The 20,023-nt window shown below is 44.4% G+C and overlaps 1 protein-coding gene across 4 annotated transcripts in view; it reads left to right on the forward strand.

Moving 5' to 3' along the window:
- EYA3 (EYA transcriptional coactivator and phosphatase 3) overlaps nucleotides 1–20,023 on the forward strand; it is a 50,891-nt gene that overhangs the window by 28,114 nt on the left and 2,754 nt on the right. For 3 of the 4 annotated variants that reach the window (XM_079986083.1, XM_079986084.1, XM_079986085.1), the window contains 12 exons: nucleotides 745–887; nucleotides 5,086–5,223; nucleotides 8,755–8,840; nucleotides 9,036–9,219; nucleotides 10,974–11,113; nucleotides 12,377–12,460; nucleotides 13,550–13,639; nucleotides 13,947–14,005; nucleotides 14,953–15,110; nucleotides 16,334–16,448; nucleotides 18,581–18,702; nucleotides 19,472–19,572. In XM_079986083.1, coding sequence (XP_079842209.1) covers nucleotides 745–887; nucleotides 5,086–5,223; nucleotides 8,755–8,840; nucleotides 9,036–9,219; nucleotides 10,974–11,113; nucleotides 12,377–12,460; nucleotides 13,550–13,639; nucleotides 13,947–14,005; nucleotides 14,953–15,110; nucleotides 16,334–16,448; nucleotides 18,581–18,702; nucleotides 19,472–19,572 — 1,420 coding nt within the window. The remainder of the gene's footprint in view (nucleotides 1–744; nucleotides 888–5,085; nucleotides 5,224–8,754; nucleotides 8,841–9,035; nucleotides 9,220–10,973; nucleotides 11,114–12,376; nucleotides 12,461–13,549; nucleotides 13,640–13,946; nucleotides 14,006–14,952; nucleotides 15,111–16,333; nucleotides 16,449–18,580; nucleotides 18,703–19,471; nucleotides 19,573–20,023) is intronic. The other variant, XM_079986086.1, reaches the window with a different exon arrangement.

Raw genomic sequence — 20,023 nt, forward strand, 5'->3', positions numbered from 1 at the left:
AGAAATAAATAAGAAAGGAGCCCCCCCTCCACAAACAGCGAGGGAGGCAAAGAACAAAACACACGGGGGAAAGCCCCCGTAGTGCTCCATGAGTTTGAGTGAGGGAAAGGCTTTAACGTGCAACATTAGGGGAAAGAGAGGTGGAGTAAGGGCTTGGGGATGCTGACACGAAGTCAGCTGCATTTAAAAGCAACAGTAGGGGAAAGCTGGAGGTGGAGTGAGTATGGTGTGTGTGTGTGTGTGTGAGAGAGAGAGAGAGAGAGAGAGAGAGAGAGAGAGAGAGAAGCCCTGCACACTCTGGCTGTGAAATAAAGATCTTTGTTTGTTTGTTTGTTTAATGACTTCGGGGGGTGGTAGATCACTGCCAGTTTTTGATATTGAATTACAGATCACAACCTCCTCACTGTTGGATGTGCCTGTCATAAGAGATGAGCATTGTCTCCTGAGTTCCCTGGCTGTGACGAGGTTGCTTTGAAGCGAGGAGCGGTTTCCTTTCTCTCCCCAAAGGAGCAAGTGTGCAGCCTGTGGCAGCCTTGTGCTATCGGGAGGAAGCCAGGAAGGGGAGGCAATTCCATGTACCCCAGGCATATTCTCTCTTTCTGCTGTAATACTACTTATAGGGAATATATGTTGAGGGACAGGTTGAGCTTGGGAGTGGGAAACTCTTCACTCCCTTACCCAACCCTTTTACCTAGTTACTTATTAACATTCCTTAATGGCAATATTTTTCTTTTCTTTAACCAGGCCATATGCACATATTCTTTCTGTACCTGTATCGGAAACGATGGCCTCTTATTCTGGTCAGACTCAGTACCAAGCACTGCAGCAGTCGCAGACATACGCTGTTTATCCTCAGACAACCCAAGCCTATGGACTACCTCCTTTTGGTAAGCCAGAGTTCTTACAGTAAAAAGTATTTTGTGAAACTGTGTATGTAAATTACTGTATTTTTTGCCCTATAGGACACACCGGCCCATAGGACGCACCTAGTTTTCGGGGGGGGGGGGGGAAATCAAGTAAAAAAATATGATCCCCCCCCCCCCGCAGCTCTGGGAGCACTGGACAGGCTGCACGCAGCCTGTGCGCTACTCCAAGACCTTCTCCCTGCAGGCTTTTCGACCAGGAGGGAGAAGGGACTGAAACGGCCAGTCAGTCCCTTCTCCCTCCTCGGGGAAAAGCCCCCAAGAGCGGCGCGCTCTTTAAAGGGTGCGCGGCTCCTGCGGGCTTTTCTAGGAGGTGGGGGAATTCCCCCCCCCTCGTAGAAAAGCCAGCAGAAGCTGCGGAGCCCCTTTAAAGAGCGCGCGGCTTTTGCCTGCTTTTGCGGGAGGTGGGGGAATTCCCCTATCTCCCGCAGAAGCCCACAGGAGGGTTGGAGAGTAGCGGGAAGGCGTCGCATGCCTTCCTGCTGCCCCCCCATCCTCTGGGGCTGGCGATGGGGGAAGCGCTGCTTTCCCCACCGCCAGCCTGGAAGCTGGGTTGGAGAGTAGCGGGAAGGCATCGCGCGCCTTCCTGCTGCCCCCCCCATCCTCTGGGGCTGGCAATGCGGGAGAGTAGCGGGTTGGAGAGTAGCGGGAAGGCGTCGCGTAGGCTTCGGAGGCTTTGCGTTGCTATCGCTGAAGCCAAGGAGCCTGCATTCGCCCCATAAGATGCACACACATTTCCCCTTCATTTTTGGAGGGGAAAAGGTGTGTCTTATAGGGCGAAAAATACGGTACTATTTTCCTTCATAAGAACCTAAGAAGAGCCCTGCTGTGGATCAGGCCAAAGGCTCATCTAGTCCAGCCTTCTCCTTCTCACAGTGTCCAGCGAGATACCAGGGGAAACCCATAAGCAGCTCTTCTTATATATATAATGCAAGAAGCCACTCATGTTTCTGGAATGAGACACTTGAGTCTTACATAAGAAACTGTACTTGCTTCATGGCCTGAATTATTGAATGTGAAAGCATCATGCATTTTCTAAAGCTATTTGGCATTCTTAATTTTGGGTGTGGGTGTGTTAACCCTAGCGTACTAACTTTATCATAATGGTTTACCAAGCTGCTCACAGAGAGTTTTCTAGTAATTTGATGGCAATTTTAAAAATTTCTTTGGTGAAATTCACCTAGGCACTATCTATCCTGTTACTGTTGTGATAGTACCACCCAACCTGCTGTCCAGCAGTCTTCTTTACCAAACTGATGTGGGAGGTCTCTGGCATGGTTTTGGAGAATCCTGGGACTATTGTCCTGGGTGACTTCAACATCCATGCTGAAACTGCTCTCAGTGGTCTGACTCAAGACTTCATGACCTCAATGTCAACCACAGAGCTGTTTCAAGATGTCTTTGACCTGTTACATAGTGAAGGGTACACGCTCAGTTTGGGTTTTGCCCTTGGTGGCACGTTTGGCGGCCTGGAAATAAGGTGGGTGGGCAGTTCTGTGATACTTTTTGATGAAGTTTGGGCTAATGCTACCAGTTTCCCCCCACAGGAGTGGAGAACCAATTAAGATGGTCCAACCCCAGATACTTAATGGATTCTGATGGACTTCTTGATACTCCTTTCTCGAAGCTGGTGATCCTTCCCAGGAATGTGGAATGGCATTGATACAATTGCTCCTGAGTGCAGTCTCTGGTGCTGCAGAATGTGTTTGGCCTCCTGGTATACTGGAGAGCTGCTTGTTAAGAAACAAGGCAGATGACATCTGGAGTGTGGGTTGTGGTGAAAGTAGCAAAGATGTAACAGTGTACTTTGCTGCCTTCATCTTATCCCAGCTCTTCAGGGTGGTCCATTGGCTGTTGATATTTCTAACTTTAGGCAGAGCCCAGAACCATTGGGAGACCCACTGTGATGAGCACTTTGAGGTCAAAGTCACCCACCTCCATAGTCAGTTTGATGCCATGGTTATCACAGCTCCGTCAGGTTTCTAATGTTCCATCAAGCCTTGTTTTGCGGGATCATTTTCAGTTTTTGCAGCCCAGTGACATGCAAGTTTATGCCCAGCCACATTCTCCCTCAAACCTTCATGGCTGATTAAAGCTAGCCAATGTGAAAGGGCATAACTGGATGGGTCCAGGGTGTGGTTAATTGATCTTTGCATAAAGAGGTGTGACTACCGCCTTAAAGGAGGAAATGGTGCAGCCTCTCTTGAAAAAAACAACCGATTATTTAACAACTCCTACCGCTTAGTCTTAAATACCATGTTTGGGGGCACAGTACTCAAGAAAGTAAGGCAGATAGGGCTTAACAACCTAGGAAGGTAGCCCATCTAGAAGAAGGAAAACTTTGATCCTAGACCTCTGCTGCCTTGCAGGATATATTCAAGAGAAGAAAAGGCCAAGGAGTAAACCCTGTGCAAATCCAGAGTTGAGTCCCTAAGGCAGTTGGATGTCTCCTTGTATGCCTTCTTTTGGCAACTCCTGCAGCCAAGCTGCTTTCCTTGGGACCACCTCAGTGAGGCCAAGAGGGCGTCTTGTCGTCTGGACAGCCCAGGACCTCCATATACACTGCTCAGGCTCGCAACCCGGGGAGGTCACTTTGGTGCTAACACAGCAGTTTGACCTCACCCTCAGAGGCACACTCTGAGACAGAAAGACATGGCAATACAATTCAGGCATTCTTGGAGATTATGAATTATCTAAACCCCTTCCAGTCTGGGTTCAGATCTGGCTTTAGGATGGATGACCTTTATCAGAAAAAGGATGAGAAGTGTCCCTGCTCTTTCTGCCCAATCTCTCATCAGCTTTTGATACCATCAGCCTTGGGTATTGGGGCACTGTTCTGCAGTTCTATCCTTATTTCCAGAAGTCAGTATTGGATGAGTGTTTCTTGGGCCCCTGGCCCTTGAGCTGTGGGATGCTGCGGGGCATTATGGCATCTCCGGTTGGGAGCGGTCATTAGGAGTGAGGTGTCATCAGTATGCTGATGGTAGCCAACTCTATTTCTCTGTAACATCAGGAGTGGTTATGAAAGCCATGGACCAGTGTCTGGATGCAGTGTTGGGCTTGATCAGGACTAATAAGCTCAGCTTGAATCCTGGCAAGGTGGAAGCTCTGTGAGGGAGCAGTTCCTGGGTCCAGGAAGTTAGTCAGTTGTTTGCCCTGGATGAGGTTGCACTCTCCCTCAAGGGCAGGTACATAGTCTGCAGGTACTTTTAGATCAAGCTCTGTCACTGGAGGTGCAGGTGTCTCTGGTAGCTAGGAGTGCCTCAGAAATTCTCGCAGATTCCCTGGGATGTTGGTCATTGTTATCTGGCTTATTGTCACATGTGATCATGGCCAGTGGCTCTCCAGGATCTCTCCATAAGTGCTACTTGATCTGTTTAAGGCCAGGGATTATACCTGGGATCTTCTCTGTGCAAAGAACATACTGACCTGTGGTCTCCCTCCCTACCCAACACATCTGATAAGTTCTGACAAATGAAGAGTTGCCTCGAATCTGGGTCATTTTAAACATAGTTGACAATAGATAAAAGATTACAGAGGAGCACAGTAGCGGAGAGTCAGGTCTAGCTTCTCGTGTACGTGACAAGAAGATAGTTTGAGCAAAATAAATACCTTTTTTTCAAATTGATTTCATCAGATGTGTGTGCTGTTCTCTTGTGCTTATCTCTCATGTATATTCTTGGTAACTGATCTTAAATGCATCATGCAGTAATTATCATTGAATGTGTCAGTGAAATATTCCTGTGGATAGTGTGCCACAGAAACAGTTCAGAACGGAAACAAGTGCTGGTAACATTATCCTCCACACAACCAGCTCCCTGTAGTGCTGTGCAGGAATCGAAAGGGTGACAATCAGCTCCTTAGCATCAGTCTAGTAAGAGTTTCATTAGAAACGCCAGCACATTTTCCCCCTGCAAAGGCTTGGAAATTAACCTTACCATACCTCTTCTCCCTCTTTTAATTTTGACTAGCTTTTCTCCCCATCTTCTTCCTCTTTGCTGTTTTCTCTAGGCTTATGCCTCAAAATTTGCACATTAACCACCTTCCATATTTAGGTGATGGGTTTTGTCACTTGTACTCGGAGGCAAAAAGAATCTCAGTGGGAAGCCTGGCTTGACCACCACCAATTTTGTTTGTAACTGGTGCAATTTATCTGATTCAGGTGCACTGTGGCCAGGTATGAAACCTGAGAGTGGTTTAATTCAGACTCCATCTCCAAGTCAGCACAGTGTTCTTACCTGCACTACAGGGTTAACCACAAGCCAATCCAGCCCAGCACATTATTCTTATCCTATTCAAGGTAAAGGTCAGCATGGTTATTTATCTACGTACCTCTTCCCTGTAACCCGGTGTAGAAACCGCGAAGAGGCCAGCACGTTTTTGTCTTTGTTTTGTGCATGCTTCTCTGTGCTTTGTGAGTCATGGTTCCCTCCCTCCCACCTTGCCTTAGCCTTCCCTTTTCACTGATTTGCCGAGATCCGCTGTCTGTAACAGGGTAATTTTACTTTGCCGTGCTTCTGAAACTCTCACAGAGGCAGGAGGGTGACTGTTCGGGAAAGGGAGGAATGGGTTACAGAAATCAAATGCATGCCACTGTTCAGCATGTCTGTGTTCGTTTCCCGATATCGCTGGGCTCAAGCTATCAGAATGCATAGGGGCCTAGCTGTTAAGAGCTAGCAACTATTACTTTCTTTATTTTAAAGATTTGTACCCCGCCTGTTGATCAAATGGTCTCTGTGGCAGATTGCAACAATTAAGAAAGGAAATAGCTATTCAATAGCTCTTGTTTTCCTAGCTAGTGACAGAGATCAATGTGTCCTTTTTCCCCACACTGCTGCAGTCCTGGTAACCTGGCAGTTAGAGTACTTTCTGACAGGGAAGAATCTCCTACAAGCTGCTTATTTTGGGCCAATGGCTGTATATACACTCCAGTTCCCTCCTTCATGGCCTGCTTTGCAGTTACCACAGTATCTTGTTGCCTCTGAATTAAACACACTGTAGCTACAGCTGCAAACCACGGTTTACCTCTCGACTAAAATTGGAAACTCTGTTCCAACCGTGGTTTGCAGGCCATCTGTTTTATGTTGGCATTTAGCTTATCCAGTTTGGATGTAACAACAAATTCTGGAGGGAGGAGGAGGAAGAGAGTATCTGGGCCCAAAGCCCATTCATGCTGTATCTGGCTGACTCAAGTTAAGCCACTTGCTGCTTCCTCAGATTGTGGTGGGAATATGGTTAACGCTCATTTCACTTACAGATGATTAGCTCCCCATGTTGTTAGAGCTGCTATACGCAACTGTTTTAACTGTTACACATGCAGCAAGTGACCTGTTTCCATCCACATTTGCATGTGATGGTTTATGCTCCACCCCAATACTGACCTTGTTCGCATGTCACAGTATTCCGTATTACCATGAACTCATCAATTTGGGTTTGCTTTGCTCCTCCCTGAAAATGTTCGGGGGAAACAAACAATGATCCCTGGCTTAGTATTATGTTCAGACTGGGAATCATGGTTTGTTGCATGCCAAACAGTTCCATTAGAATATAAATTGGCCACCTCCTTCCTCTTTGGCTGGAAGAGGGCTGCTGGTCTCAAGCTACTAAAGCTAAGAGCCAATGAACATGTTAACGTTAGTTACATCTCTGTTCTTTTAAGTATAGGGTATTCCCTCACACACACACACAGTGTGGGGGCCCTGATCCAGATCAGCACCCTAGCATGGAGTGGGAGAGGAATTTATTTTTTTAACTCTTTGCCTTTATATAGTCCTGATCTGGATTTGGAGGGGTGGGGGTGGGAGGAGCAGGTCCCACACCTGCAGTTTGTATAAGAAAAAGTGCTTCCATTCTAGTAAATGGGAGTAGTTTTTTCCACTGCAAAATGCAGGCAAAGGGCTCCCCCACACCTGTTTGGACTGGGCCCCTCACACTGGCCATTTGTGTGCAAAAAGCCTGCATTTAAACTAATGTAAAATGTAGTTTGCCCCTAACCAGATTTTATATAAATGAACAGAATCATACTGCCTGTCTACATTTGATTTTGAAGTAACGCTTAGTTTTGTAACACATTCAAGTAGGTATAATAACCTCTGTTTTTTTTACTCGAAAACATATAGTATTCACCCAGGTGGCCTTGTGTGAATCCTCATATTTCACAGGGTTTTTGTTGGGTTCATTTAAAAAACCCAGCAGTGAAGAGTGTGATCTTAATGTTCTGGTTACCAGTATGCAGCTGTCTCCAAAACAAGAAACCAAACCTCGACTCTGGCACATTGTGTGTACTACGGGTACATGAATTTCAAAAACTCACTTTTGGTATCACTGAGCAGACCTGGGAAGAAATGCAGACCCAACCGCTTGCCCATAAGGTGGAAATGCAGACTGCTGGGATAGATTTGGTGTTTTTCATCTAGATCTTATGTCCTTGTGACGCATAGCGGGCTTATTGATCAAAAACAAGCTGTGAACAATGTCACATAAGTAAGATGAGGAGAGCCACAGCCAAGCAGCTGGTAGATCTGGACTGAAAACAACAGCATGCTATCACCACTAAGTGCAGCTTTCTTTTTTTTTTCTTTTTGTCAGTTGCATTAAGAATTGTAAGCTGCAATACAGCACCACTGGAAAAAAACTAGCTTTGAGAGCTTTCTGCTTATCACACAAACAGTCTACTATAAAACAATAGGCATACAAGCTGGAAGGAGCTCCCAGAAGGATTTCAGATGCTAATGTAGCTGATTTCCTAGAATTAAGTAACTTTCTATTGCCTTTGATGAAGTAGGTCATTCACTCTGGGGGATTAAATTGTTTGCTTCAACTCCATTAAGAGCATCTCTATACGGCTGCTGCTCAGCTGTGGCATGTGACAGAGCCCCCTCTCACATTCAGCTCATGGCCAGTTTGTTTAATATGGAAATTCTCCTGCAAAGGGACAATTATTCAGCCCAGCACCCAGGCTTAAATACGGCATAGAGTGAGGCATGCTTAAACCCCTTGATTTCAGCCGGCTTCACCATGCCTAATGATATGTTGGCCTTAGTTTTTAAGAGGATCAACATATTATTTCTTTCTTTCTTTCTTTCTTTCTTTCTTTCTTTCTTTCTTTCTTTCTTGCCAGGAAGCTGCTCTATGGTACTTCTTTCCACTCCCCGCCCCTTTCCTTTTTTCTTTTCCAGCTGACACAACATTCTGTGACTATTGAGTATTCTCAGTCCTCCTTGGGCTGTCTCTGGTTTTGCTTCTTTTTATAAAGACTTGTGTTTCTGTAAACCTGAGTTCCCTGGAGCACACTGATATCACTTGCATGTTCTTCAGTAGCCTTATTTTGGCTCCAATTCTATTGGCAATCACCATAGTTCTCTATAGTGATGAAGATGATGATTGATTAGGTTGGATCCAGACAGTGTTATTCATACTTGAAGCCAATATGTTGGTTAATTTTTCACACTGGTTTTCCTGAAAGGTAAATGCAGATAACTTAGTCTGTTGTTAGTAATATTGTGCAGTTGAAGTTATAGTTTCCCAACTTTTATGTATGGAAGGAACAATCTTTTTCATGTAGGTTTTTTTAAAAATTAAAAAACTACTACTATCTGGCAGAATCTAAAAGCATTGCTTCCAGAACTGAGGACACTTCCATCCTGTTTAGCAAAAGGATGTCTGTGGGGCAGCATTGTTGCTCAGTCTTTGCAAATTCCACCTTTGATTAAGGAAAGCACACTTGACGCTAAGAATGCCAGCACTGCAGTTTCCCTGCTCCAATGCCATTTGGCTTTGCTGCATGCACTTCTAACACATTGACACATAGCCATCTGTTTGATTTTTACAGCTTCAAGTACCAACGCCAACTCAGTTTCCACCACCTCACCTGCTGTCAATATTTCAGCATCAGCAGTAGCCAGCATCTCTCAACAGGTATGGTTTCCTCCCATAGAAATAAGCCGGCATCAAACTTATTTTACTCCATGCTTTTCGTTTTTGAATGGTAGGAAGCTTTTTATTATTTTTCAGACTGTATGCTTGAATGCTAACAGGGCAATAGTAAGCCATGTTTACTTGGAATAAGACTTACTTTGTTTTGCTGTCCCTTTCCCTCTTATTTTTGAATAGGAGTATCCTACGTATACAATTCTTGGCCAAAGTCAATACCAGCCATATTACTCAAGTTCAAGCTTTGGAGTTGTAGCACCAGCAGACAGCAGCACAGAGAGTCCCACCTTAGCAACAACCACGTATCCTTCTGAAAAACCAAATGCCATGGTGCCTACTCAGACGGCGCAGAGACATTCCTCTGGTAATATGATGGGAAAAGGATACTGATTTCAGAATGCCCCTATATGCTCATGCTGCTTGTATGAAAATGCTTATGTGTGGGGTGAAGGGGTGGGGGACTCACCTATACAATAAGTTGTGTCTTAGTGCACCTTGGTCTGATTAATGCACTTTGCTTTTATCCCTGGGAAATTATTTTTTGCTAATCCACCGATTGCCTTCTGCCCCAACCCTCAGTCCCAAAAGGTCTCAACTTCCACTTTATTTTTTAATTATTTGCACCTCACACCTTTCCCCCAAGGTATACAAGGTGGCATACATGTTCTTCATACAATTATAGAATTGTAGAGGTGGAAAGGACTCCAAGGGTCATCTAGTCCAACCCCCTGCAGTGCATCTAGTCCATGGAAAGCCAAGTGTCCGTGGAAAGCCCATAAGCAGAGTATAAGGGCAAATCATTATTCTGCTTGCGGAACCCAGGAACCAGTAATTCAGAAGCATGCAGCCTCTGATTCTGGGGGTAGCATATAGACACCATGACTTGTAGGCACTGGTCACCTCTTCCTCCACAAATTCATCTAGTCCCCTTTTAAAGCCGTCCAAGTGAGTGGCCGTCCGCACATCTTACACCAGTGAATTCCATCAAGTAGCCAATGAATTGCCATCCAGATGTGCCAGAGACACACAGAATTGCTCCCTAATAAAGGGGGACCCAGAGCGTGAATTAAATCTTATGCTAAAGGCCTACACAAATTGAAACCCAGATACTTGAAGGAATACCTATCTCACCTCAACCTGCCTGAACACTTAGGCCACCTTCAAAGTGTTGGAAAATGCCCTGGGATGCCCCTGCAGCCCCCAAACTCTGAGCTTCCTCCGGTATGCGCAGCTCTGGAAAATGCATTTCCCTTCTTACTCCAGTGCACTTCAGCAACATATATTAAATGATACATGCACACTACAGTGGTACCTCGGGTTACATAGGCTTCAGGTTACATACTCTTCAGGTTACAGACTCGGCTGACCCAGAAATAGTGCTTCAGGTTAAGAACTTTGCTTCAGGATAAGAACAGAAATCGGGCTCTGGCGGCACAGCGGCAGGCCCCATTAGCTAAAGTGGTGCTTCAGGTTAAGAACAGTTTCAGGTTAAGAACGGACCTCCGGAACGAATTAAGTACTTAACCCGAGGTACCACTGTAATCTTCTAGCATAACACAGCAAGAAGCATGAGACATCGTAGAGCTAATCTACATATTTATTTACACACTATGTACAGGCAAAGGATTCATGGCATCTTCTCTCTCCAGCTCCAAGAGAAGAACAGACAGAAGTAAAAGCAAAAGTACAGTACATAGTACATACAATGGAAGAGATAAGACTGTCTTCCATTCCCACACTCTTCCCAGACAGGCATGTGATTTACACCAATCTCTTCTGCAGCATCAGAGGCATGAAATACTAACACAAAGACCCTCTTCTAGCTGGTTTCTCCACCATTTGAAATGTGGCGGGTGGGAAGAGATTCACATTTGGGATACTGATCTGGTGCCTACTGTGATTTTTTTAAAACTCATTTATGTTTTGTACCACCCACAAATGTTTCTCACTCCCAGGTGTGTTATACTGCTGCCTCCTTTGTTGTTTTGGGTGCCATGTTTATTACTCTGCATTTTGTTCTATTCTTTGTGTTACACCAGCTGCTGTAGAAATGCAATGTATTGAGGGTTGGTATATTGAGGCATAAAATAACAAGTCTGTGCTGTCCCTTTTTTCCAGGAGACCCATCTACAAGTCCATCTTTGCTGAGAGCAACAGCTAGTAAAGATGTAGAGGATCAGTCCAGGAAAAGCGTGACTGGGAAAAACAGGGGGAAGAGGAAAGCAGACGCTTCTTCACCACAGGACAACGAGCTTGAAGTTAGTCTCCAGCTATTATCACACCTCTCTCTCTCTCTCTCTCTCTCTCTCGCTCTCGCTCTCGCTCTCTCCCTCCCCTCTCTCCAAAGCTTTAACACTGTGTTTCTAGTCCATAGACCATTGCAAAGCAAAGTTTAACAATATAAAAGTAAGGCAGGATAGTTTACAGTAGTTGGATACAACTAAACTACAACATAAACAAACTTAGAATTCTGAAATTCCTTGGCAAATCACACCTTGCCCCTTTAAAAAGAAGTGATTCTTACTCTAACAAATACTGAAATGGCTAAAATGAAATAAAATAGAAGTTGTACAAATGTAAATGGAAGTATGTAAAACTAAATTACTGCCCATACAAAATGTGTGGTTTTATCTTGTCTGCTTAGTAAGTAACTTATAGACTTATACCACTTCAAAATGGTAGCACTAGAAGGACTTGGAAGTCATCTGTGGTGATGAAAGAAACCTCCCAGTAAAGGTACTCTGCTGACCAGGCAAAGGCAGAGGGCAGACGTCTACTTTTTAGCCAATTGAAAAGCGGCATTCTGCCTGCCAATCAGAGGAGCTGATGTTGCCCACACGTTACCTTCTGCAACTGAAAAGAGCTTTATAACTTGGTCACATCCCAGTTCACAGTGGTTTACTATGGTAGGCCTCAGCCTCTGACTTCAAGCCCCAGAGTCTTTGACAGTGTCTCTTAATAAACATATTTATACATTCAAGATGCAGTGTCATCGATTATCATTCCTGCACAGAAGACGCAAAACCCTACTAGGGACATAAGAAAAGCCCTGCTGATTCAGACCAAAGGCCTGTCTAGTTCTCTCAAAGACCAACCATTTGCCCCCAAGCAGGACATTAGCACAATAGCCCTCTCCAACAAGTCTTGCCCAGCTACTGCTATTCAGAGCCATGCTATCTCCGAAACTGGATGTAATACATAGCCATCATGACTAGTAGCCTTATTCTTCATGAATTTGTCCAATCCCATTTTAAAGGTGTCCAAGGTGGTAGCAAATATTTTACCTTGTGGCAAGTAAGTCCATAGTGTATGTGTTGTGTGAAGGACTTCCTTTTGACTCTGCTGAATCTCCTATTGTAGAGCTTCATTGGGTGATCTTCCCTCGGCTACATTTAAGATTTTTTCAAAAGCAGACTTAATCTGTGGTGTCCTCTTTAAGCTTCCAATATGGAGGTGGGGGCACTTTCTAGGCAGTTGAACAAAAGCAAGCTAACCTCTACTATTTGTCCTTTCTTCTTCAGCGAGTGTTCCTATGGGACTTGGATGAGACCATCATAATATTTCATTCTCTTCTAACAGGATCATATGCCCAGAAATACGGGAAGGTAACTAGTGTTTTTGCTTTTACTGCAAAACTTCTGAATTGTTTGATCTTTGCTCTGAGCTAATAAATACTGATTGCAAATCTAGTAGCAGTGAATCAGGGATAGTGCTCAGAAGGAAATATGAGAAACTTTTTATCTGGCCCTGTTACAGAGATGGGATGTCGTTAATCCACACTCCCATTCTCTCTCCTTTTTGGTTTGCTTCAGACCTAGCCTTACTCCTAGGTAAGCCTATGGCTGCAGTCCCATAGACCTGGGAGTAAGGCCCATTGAACTTGCTGGGATTTACTTCTGACATGCATAAGAGTGCACTGTAGTGTATCTTTCATTGAGTGACAGCTCTACATACAAGGTGTGACTGGAAAGTTCGTGAATGGTCACAGAAATCAGACAGCGAAAAATATTCGAACATACATACCTTACAGGCCTTCAAAGTAGGCCCCCTCTGATACAGTGCACTGTTGACAGCATTTGTAGAACTGTTGGAAACTTCTGGAGAAGTCCTCTTTTCGTACTGCTTTCAGTTCTCTCGTCAAAGCAGCTTGGATGTGTGAAATGTTGGGAAATCTGCACCATTTCAGTGCAGATTTCAGTTTTGGGAAAAGAAAGAAATCCGGTGGGGCCAGATCAGGAGAGTATGGAGGGTGGGACAACTCAGTAACCTCAGTAAAGATTTCATGCTGAATATGCAATTCTTCTGCCATCATTCGGATGGACAAATGCTGATCCTGCATCAATAACTCATGAACTCCATTGACATTTGCCGCTGTTCTGCTAGTCGATGGTCTGCCAGACTGAGGGTCATCTTCAATGGCTTGCCACCCTTCATGAAAACACTTAAACCACTTATACACTGTCTTTTGAGTTACAGCTTCATCTCTGTACACAGTTGAGAGCATTTTGTGGGTTTCCAATGCCAATTGTACGTTCAAATATTTCTCGCTTTCCAATTTCTGTGACCATTCACCAAACTTTCCGGCCACACCTTGTAGAATGAGCTTCATGTTCTAAAATATCCCATTTTACTTCAATGCAGTTTAATACTGGCCTCTTCCTCTTTTCCATTCTATTTTCCATTCTAACTTCTAGGATCCAACTCTAGTGATTAGCTCTGGTTTGACCATGGAAGAAATGATTTTTGAAGTTGCCGACACACACTTATTTTTCAATGACTTAGAGGTATGTGTTCTCTTCCAAATTCCAGTTTGAATGCATGAACTGTCCAAAGGTTACTGAACTACAGTTCCTATCATGCCCTGCTGCTAGCTATTCTGGCTAGGGCTGCTTGGAATTGGAAGTCTAGCAGCATTAGGAGAGTGGCAAGTTCCCTACTCACGGGGCAGACCATAACTGGGCTGGATGGACACATAGTCTGACTTAGAATCACAGAATTGTAGAGTTGGAAGGGACCCCAAGGGCCATCTAGTCCAACCCCCTGCAACTTGGTATAAGGGAGCTTGCTAAGCTTAATTTTCTCTCACTGCAGGAGTGTGACCAAGTTCACGTGGAAGACGTTGCATCAGATGACAATGGGCAAGATTTAAGGTGATACATTTGTATTGGTTGCTTCCAAGGTCTAAAATGTGGCAACAGAAAGGACCCCTTACAGTGTTTTTATGGGACTTTCAAACAGGTGACGTTTTGTCCACCCTACCTAGGAAGCAGTCACAGTGACTTCCTGCCCCCCCTTCCTCCTCCTCCTCCTCCACCTCCACCTGCAACCTGAGATTTTTTTTAAACTGGAGGAACCAAGTATTAGAACTGGAACTGCATGCATAACATCAGCTCTACCACTGAGCTGCTGTCTCTCCTTTATAGACCTCTCGAATAGGGGCATTTCTGAAATCAGCTCAAGAAACAATACTTGCTAACAGAGATTCCAGGGTAACTTGTCCATGAAGAACCCCATATTTCCCCCAGCTGTCGGGACTTAAGATTCAAGAGGAAACTGAGCCCAAGATACAGTGGTACCTCGGGTTACAGACGCTTCAGGTTACAGACTCTGCTAACCCAGAAATAGTACCTCGGGTTAAGAACTTTGCTTCAGGATTAGAACAGAAATTATGCACTGGTGGCACAGTGGGAGCGGGAGGCGCCATTAGCTAAAGTGTCGCTTTAGGTTAAGAACAGTTTCAGGTTAAGAACAGACCTCCGGAACGAATTAAGTTCTTAACCAGAGGTACCACTGTATTTATTTTTATTTCATTTTATTTATTAAATTTGTATACCGCCCTATGCCTGTAGATCTCAGGGTGGACCTGTCCTGATCTGGTGATAATGATAAGGTGATCAGACCCTCAGTACACAAAGTCTAAATTAGAACTGGTATTCAGGTTTCTGAGCAGCAGATCAGCAGGGAATGGAGCTGAGTATTTTCATGTGCAGGGAGATCTTCTGTGGGTTATGCAAGAGGACTTGAGTCATCCATCTAACAATGATCCAGGTAGAAGTTGCCAGTAGGTGTAATACAAATACAACATTTTCTGTCTCAGCAACTACAATTTTTCCACGGATGGCTTCAGTGGCTCAGGAAACAATGCCAATCATGGTTCAGCGGGAGTCCAGGGTGGAGTGGATTGGATGAGGAAGCTGGCTTTCCGCTATCGGAAGGTGCGCGAGGTCTATGACAAATACAAAAGCAACGTAGTAGGTGAGTGTGAGCAGCATCCATGTTCCTGCTGCAACCTGAGGGTATAGGCCCCAGGCTGCAGGGGTAGAGTTCTTCTGACGTTATTAAGCTCTTTCGTGTTGGAGAGGTGGGGCCACAATCAGCCAACCAACCTTGAAAACTGGGGTGGGGCAGTTTCATTTTTCTGTCTTTAAAGACCATGCCAGCATTTTAGTAACTGGGTTGGTTCACATGTAATGCCAAGAGGGGTTTACTGTTATGAGGAAAAGTTGCACTGAGCCTGGGACTTGCATTCCACTCTTCCAGGGCTTCTGTTTTTTATTGTTTTTTTATTGCAATTTATTAATTTTATAATAACAAAAAACAAACAAGAAATCATAAACAAAATTTCAAACCATAATTTTTAGCTCATCCGTATATACAACCATAACATCACCATACTCGTGACTTCCCTTCGCTGTGATTAATCTAAAACATCAGGGAAAGATTCTAGATTTCTTGTAGCCATGCACATGGGGGCCCGAGGCTTGCAGCAGCTCATCCTCATAAGGCTAAACTGTGGCTTAGAATTTTGTCCAGACTTGATAAACTGGATTGTCTTAACAGTTTGACATCTGAATTGTCTGGAATTGAAAGACATATTGAAGGCAAAAGAGATAGCTAATCCATGTCTGTGAAATCCCCCGTTTTATAAAATAAATACCTATTCCCACATTGGTGAAATGCCTGAAGAGGTAAAACAGATTACTCGGAGATCTTTCACCTTTTTACAATAGGTTATTTATCACTGTATTTTAGCATAAATGTATCTGGGAGGGGCCAATTCAAAAATGAGTCCCATTAATGGAGAGCAAGATTGTTTTTGTGCAATGTGGAATGTTTTATATGTAACCATTTGCAAACCATCTTGAGTGCAGAAAAGCAACCTATAAATTCCAAAATGAATAAATGCTGGGGTTGAAAATGTTTCACTTGACATTTTCATAATGTCATTTCTGTACTGAAACACTTCCAAATGAAATGAATCCAGAAATCACAAAGTTGGGCCTTTCCTCTGATTGCACTGATAATATAGGGTTGTATCCAATGTGAGTCATACTCAGATCTATTTAAATTAATGGCTAACTTAGGTCCATTAATTTCAGTGGGTCTTCTCTGAGCAGAACTTAGTTTGGATACAACCCGTTACTTGATATACTTATGTTTCTGCTTTCTGACCAATGTAATTTGTGTGCATTTTGCAGCCCTTCTCAGCCCAGAAAAGAAGGAGGCTTTGCAGAGATTAAGGGAAGACATAGAAATGTTAACAGATTCCTGGTTGGGAACAGCGTTAAAGTCCCTGCTGCTCATCCAGTCAAGGTATGGAGAGAAGTGTCTACTCTGCCAGCTGCCATATTTTACAGCTCTAGGTCAATGTGGTGCTTTCTATGCATTTTTTACAGTGATGTGTCTCATACACTATTGGGTAGAAATATATGGTCTGAATTGTGATGCAACTACAATGTTTCGGTGGAGATCCTTGTGCCTTGGTACCCAAACACACGGCTGCATTGCCTTTTATCCAGTCAAAGACTTAAAGGCCAGGGGAGGTGGGCAAGAGAAATGGGATAATTTGCATCTCATTAAGGTGGACGCATCTCATTTGCATCTCATTTGGGGACGCAGGTGGCGCTGTGGGTTAAAGCCTCAGCGCCTAGGGCTTGCCGATCGAAAGGTCTGCGGTTCGAATCCCTGCGGCGGGGTGCGCTCCCGCTGCTCGGTCCCAGCGCCTGCCAACCTAGCAGTTCGAAAGCACCTCCGGGTGCAAGTAGATAAATAGGGACCGCTTACCAGCGGGAAGGTAAACGGCGTTTCCGTGTGCGGCTCTGGCTCTGGCTCTGGCCAGAGCAGCGATGTCATGCTGGCCACGTGACCCGGAAGTGTCTCCGGACAGCGCTGGCCCCTGGCCTCTTAAGTGAGATGGGCACACAACCCCAGAGTCTGTCAAGACTGGCCCGTACGGGCAGGGGTACCTTTACCTTTAAGGTGTACAGGAAATATGCATTTGTCAGATTAGATTGTTTTTTTATTGATCATAGTACATGCCACATGCACACAATATTATATTACATGCAGAAGGAGCTCACAGGGTAGAGCGGCATTGCTACACTTGCTTCCTGATGGGTGGGTCATTATTGCTTACACAGGAGGAGAGGGGTGAGGTGTGTGTGTGGGGGGGTGATTAGCGCAGTGCAAAAGCACCAGCAGGAGTACTAGATTGGCTCTGCTAGTGCATATGCACTGCTGGCCCCACCCAGCAATCTGCTTCCCATTACGTGTTTAATAATGTAATCTGCAGATACCTTTTGCCAGTTGCCCCATCATCAGAAGCGAAGGAGGGCAATTTCAGTGCCCTGCTTATGTCTTCTTCTTCAGCGATCACTCATAGCCGAGTAAGATTGTCTTCCATAAACACGATTTTAACAATGAGTCCATATTCTGGATCTACATGTCCTTCCACGGTGGGGACATTGGTTTCTGGGTGGGAGTTGATCACGGTGAGGGTTTGCCAAGCATGCCTTCCTCTTAGCATGTTTCTCCCTTGCGTCCTAAGTTCAAGTGGCTTCAAAGCCCATGACACCTTTGGTAAAGGCTATTCTCCAGCTGGAGTGCCCACAGGCCAGTGTTTCCCAGTTGTCAGTATTTATACTACATTTTTTTAGACTTGCCTTGAGACAGTCTTTAAACCTCTTTTGTTGACCACCAGCATTATGCTTTCCATTTTTAAGTTCGGAATAGAATAGTTGCTTTGGGAGATGATAATCAGGCATCTGCACAACATGACCAGTCCAACGAAGTTGATGTTGAAGGATCATTACTTCAATACTTGTGATCTTTGCTTCTTCCAGTACACTGGTATTAGTTCGCCTGCATGCACACACATATTTAGATTTAGCTAGATAGAGAGACACACATATAGATATACCCAGTGCTTTTTTAATGAAAAATAGGTGCCTGTACTCACCTAGGAAGTTGTTATAGTAAGTACCACACTTTTTAACAACAACAAAAGAGGTACTGCATACCCTTAAGTACCCCCTGAAAAAAGCACTGGATATACCTATCTAGATATTAAACATGATTTTATCTCTTGCCTTTTTATGTGCTTAATTTAATTGTTTCAAATGGATCTGTAGTGCATTATCAGGCAAACTCTTTGCAATTAAGTTGCTGCTTCACAATATCACTGTTTGAATAACTGGAAGCCAAGACCAGCCTTAACACTGAACCATTGCAAATGTCAGCCCCAGAGATTTGAAATATGGATGAGAGGTACAAAGAATAGCAAATACTGTAATGCATAAAAGGGGAGGATCCAGTCTTGAGTTTCATGTCATTTCTTGTTCCTTCCATTAGTGCTTGCAAATATGAGGCCGGCAGCATCCCACCTCTTTTTCAACTTTGTATAAGCAAGCTCCTGACCCTGACCCATTTCTCTTGCCACCTTCTAGAAAGAATTGTGTGAATGTTCTGATAACGACTACTCAGCTGGTGCCGGCTCTGGCCAAAGTTCTGCTGTATGGATTAGGTGACGTGTTCCCAATTGAAAATATTTATAGCGCAACAAAAATAGGTAGGTGGTTACATCAAATTCCAACTCTCTTTGGCAGTTGTCTTGGGTGGCAGTACAACCTGGGTTTGTACAACCTCCCTAGAAAGAGGGGGAGACTTCAGTGCATCAAAGCAACCCCTACAGCACATGTTCCACTTTCTGCATGATTCCTTAAAAGACCTTTGTTGGCTCAAAGCCTTTTGGAGCAAAGCTGTGCTCTCAGATACTGTTGCAATCTCTATAGTGGGTGGATAAACTGGGTTTAGTACTCCTATCAGCGACATAATTTTATTTATTTATTACTATTTCTTAAACAGGTTCTCTAAGTGTCTTACAATGTTGATCAATTTGCAAAGGTCATTGGCAGTAGTAGTAGTAGTAGTAGTTTTGGCATTTTTATCCTGCCCTTCCACCACACAGGGCTTCCAGAATGGCTTACAGAAATCGGTGAGATGACAGCCCCTGCCCCAGTTCACTAAGAGACACAATGCAACAAGAAAAAGAACTAGGAGGGAATAGGAAAAAAGCAAGCTCAGGCATTCTAAATTACAGAGATCTTGTAGTGAACAGTAGGAATGGAAACAATTTGGAGAAGAGCCAAAGGTTGCTGAGCCTTTCAACAAAGCTGTTGGAGAGGCCCTGCAGGCAAGGTTCAGGGTTCAAGGGAAGAGCGAGCCCTGCCATGGGGCCCAAACAGCTGCCCACAGGTACCACATACTGACGCCAGCCCCACTGGGGCCTGTACCTTTCCTTTGACCATAAGCGCCATGTGTTTGTAATCTCTTGACAGGTAAAGAGAGCTGTTTTGAAAGGATTATCTCTCGGTTTGGGAAGAAGGTGACATATGTGGTGATTGGAGATGGGCGTGATGAAGAGATGGCAGCCAAACAGGTGAGACTGTTGACTACGTTTGTCTTGCAGCACCCTTCCTGAGAAGAGCGGGCTCCCTTTTTGCACCCCAGTAATAATCCATTGCCTCACTTCCTCCTGCAGGCACTGCCAGATGGCCAGAGCCTGTTTGCCTTAGAGACAACACAGCCATAGCATCCTTGGGTGTCCTTTGCCCCCTTTTTTGTTGCGTATATTTCATTTCGCAGTGTGTTGGAGCTTGCCTGGGGTGTCTGTGGATGACCCAGCATATCCAAATGGAGATCTTCAGAAGGCGGAAGGATGGCTCCACAGATAAGAATAATAATAATAATAACAATAATAATATTTTTTTTTATACCTTCCCCATCTGGCTGGATTTCCCCAGCCACTCTGGGCAGCTCCCAACAAAATATTAAAAACAGGATAAAACATAAAACATTTAAATCTTCCCTAAACAGGGCTGCCTTCAGAT

This window comes from Podarcis cretensis, assembly GCF_951804945.1.
Source record: "Podarcis cretensis genome assembly, chromosome: 8".
In the NCBI taxonomy this organism is placed as follows: Eukaryota; Metazoa; Chordata; class Lepidosauria; order Squamata; family Lacertidae; genus Podarcis; species Podarcis cretensis.